This window comes from Lactuca sativa, chromosome 1, assembly GCF_002870075.4.
Source record: "Lactuca sativa cultivar Salinas chromosome 1, Lsat_Salinas_v11, whole genome shotgun sequence".
Lineage (NCBI taxonomy): Eukaryota > Viridiplantae > Streptophyta > Magnoliopsida > Asterales > Asteraceae > Lactuca > Lactuca sativa.
In genome coordinates this window covers 60,202,376-60,204,881 of record NC_056623.2, presented here as the reverse complement: position 1 = coordinate 60,204,881, position 2,506 = coordinate 60,202,376, and the positions used below count along the sequence as shown (strand labels likewise).

At 33.4% G+C, this 2,506-nt stretch overlaps 1 protein-coding gene across 1 annotated transcript; it reads right to left on the bottom strand.

The window, feature by feature from the left end:
* Positions 1–1,145: 1,145 nt before the first annotated feature.
* Positions 1,146–2,506, bottom strand: LOC111905021 (protein BUD31 homolog 2). Its single transcript, XM_023900701.3, has 4 exons — positions 2,289–2,506; positions 1,889–1,990; positions 1,554–1,741; positions 1,146–1,427 (listed from the first exon to the last, which is right to left on the bottom strand). The coding sequence occupies exons 2-4, from the start codon at positions 1,980–1,982 to the stop codon at positions 1,272–1,274; spliced, it is 438 nt and encodes a 145-aa protein (XP_023756469.1). The 5' UTR covers positions 1,983–1,990; positions 2,289–2,506; the 3' UTR covers positions 1,146–1,271.

The window sequence follows — 2,506 nt, the reverse complement described above, 5'->3', positions numbered from 1 at the left end:
GAACCAAACATGTGGCAATAGACTAGCATTTTGTTACGAAACGCATTGGTATTGGTCAAGAGCGTTTGTTACATGTTCCATCTGCTTATCAGTTTGCTCAGTTTGCTGATATTTTTACAAAGTGACTTCGTACACAGTTATTTCTAGACTATCATAACAGTTTAAGCATTAGTGTTAGTTTATGTTTATTTATTTATATTGTATTGTATAGGGTCCTTATTGTAAATAATGTATACTCGGTTGTACTATTTATACAGATGGAATACATTTTCACTATCAAACAATCACGTTAGTTTCATAGGTTTTTGTTGTTAAATAATATTTTAAAAATAGTCTGAAATGAAAACTCTAGTAAAACACGGAAAAATTGTCAAAAACATATTCAATTTTAAGGTTAAAAACTTAAAATATGTTTTTCTTAGGTGTTCTAATGTTGTTAGGGTATATTTGTTGTTTGTTCCATGTGCTTTATTGTTTAACTGCAAAATATATACTATGCAATGTGATTTTCATACGTTGAAAGTTGAAGAATCAATCTAAAATTCAAGTAACTAGTTTGAAACATGAAGTTGTACCAGTTCTTGGGTGAAGTCTAAAATCCACAACCAATAAAGTCAAAATGAAATTAAGAAAGAAACCATAAAGGACGAAGAGAATTAAATCGACAAGATAAAGAACTCCTAAAATTGGGTTTGGTTTCACCTTTGAAAAGACAATTATTTCATACTTGTGTTTTGTTTGACGTCTAGGTTATAGTGAATAGTTAATGCTATGTTTTGAGTATAACCTTCGGTCTTCAAATTAATAGAAACCAAACCTTTGCTATCCACATGTTCATAGACGAAATCTTTTATGATAAATTCCATTTAGGTTTGCAGACAGATAACCTTTAGTCTTAAATTAGTATACGCAAAAACATTTATATAAATCTATCCGAGTTAGCTAATTGAAGAACCTTTCTTTTTCATATTAGCAAACACATAAACAAAATCAAACCTCCACCAAGAACACCATAAAAATAGCAAGAACATGAACAAACGAATTATGAAGCTAAAACGGAAATTTTTGGTCCAAAATAAACTTTTTGTCAAATAAAAGGGTCTTTTTTAAAAATGAATGTTCAAACTTTTAACTAAGAGAAAACATCATGAAGCACATAAGAGTACATAGCAAGGTCATTTTAGACCCAAATGTTTGTCTAAAACTATAATAACAAACACAAAAGCATCAAGATTACTTAAGAAATGTTCAATTTGATACAAAATAAGTGATCAATCTCCACTAGCACAGCCTTTGCACCCACAATGCACACACTCTATCACCTTTTCCTCCCTCAGATGTTTAGGCACTCTACAAACACATGTTGTTTGAAAGTTGTGATCACGTGGTTGAATGCATCTTAAACAGCAAAGTCTTTCATATCCAGCCTGAAATCATGCATTGTCATTGTGGTTACAAAAACAACATTCATAGAATTCAAAGCCATAGATAGATTTTAACAATCATGAAAATGAAGGGAAAAAACTAAATAGAAAATCAGTTATCGTTCTTGCCTTTTTCCATTTTGCAATGATGTTACGATCAGCATATCCTTGATCCAAGCAAAATTCATACAGTTCTGGAGAAATTTCCTTCCTACGATGATAAAGATCAAAGACATAGCGACTTTTCTGGTGTGCAATTTTGAAGATTGGCCACAGGGTCTCACATTTTCTCTTCCCATCATGTGGATCATTCTCAGCTGTCCATATAAAAAAGGAAGAAAAAGAAGATATTGTTGTTAAGATTTTAAGAGCATTATAGCCTTTTGGAATTTGCAGAAAGTGAAGTAGTTGCATATCAATGTGATCAGATAATGAAATTACTGCAATTTTCGAGGGAGTTTTACCTTCTCTCATCTTTGCCTGTAATTCGAGAAGAGTTGGCTCTATGAGTTCCCAGCCCTCGGGGTATTTCACGCGGTTTGTCTTCACCTTAGGCATGTTTACGACTGCAATGATTATCCAGTACCATAAGTAAACACAATGGATTCCATAACTAAGATACCAGAAGAATTTACTATTTATCTACTGTAGGTTACAGACAAAAAGCAATTGGGGGTTTCAGATTCAAACTTAGGGTTTTCAGCAATCAGCTTCAAATTCAGTGTAACAAGTTTAAAATAACATATAACTTAAATTCTGAATAGCAAGATTCTAGTTTATAGATCAGGAATAAATAAATCGGGAAACATTGGAGGAATCGACGATGTAGAAGTTCCCGAAAGATTGAGAGGAATTCAGAATTACTTGTTATTGGAAGAGGAGACGTTGGGCGGAAGCAGAGGAAAGAACCTTCACCGGAGAATGTAGAATCGAAGCTGCAGTTATGGTCGTGGTCGTGGTCGTGGTCGTTCTGCCGAATAGAGTCACCAGACGATGATTGTGTTATAGGCGATCTTGAAGATGAGAATCAATACATGCGGATTGAGGGGAAGAATGTAAAGGCGGTTTATGTTCAATTTCAA

Coding starts and splice junctions, on each gene's coding strand:
- LOC111905021 (XM_023900701.3), bottom strand. CDS start 1,982: ATGCCTAAGGTGAAGACAAACCGCGTGAAATACCCCGAGGGCTGGGAA. Junction 1,742..1,888: donor ACAGGCAAAGATGAGAGAAG/GTAAAACTCCCT, acceptor TTATATGGACAG/CTGAGAATGATCCACATGAT. Junction 1,428..1,553: donor TCATTGCAAAATGGAAAAAG/GCAAGAACGATA, acceptor GCATGATTTCAG/GCTGGATATGAAAGACTTTG.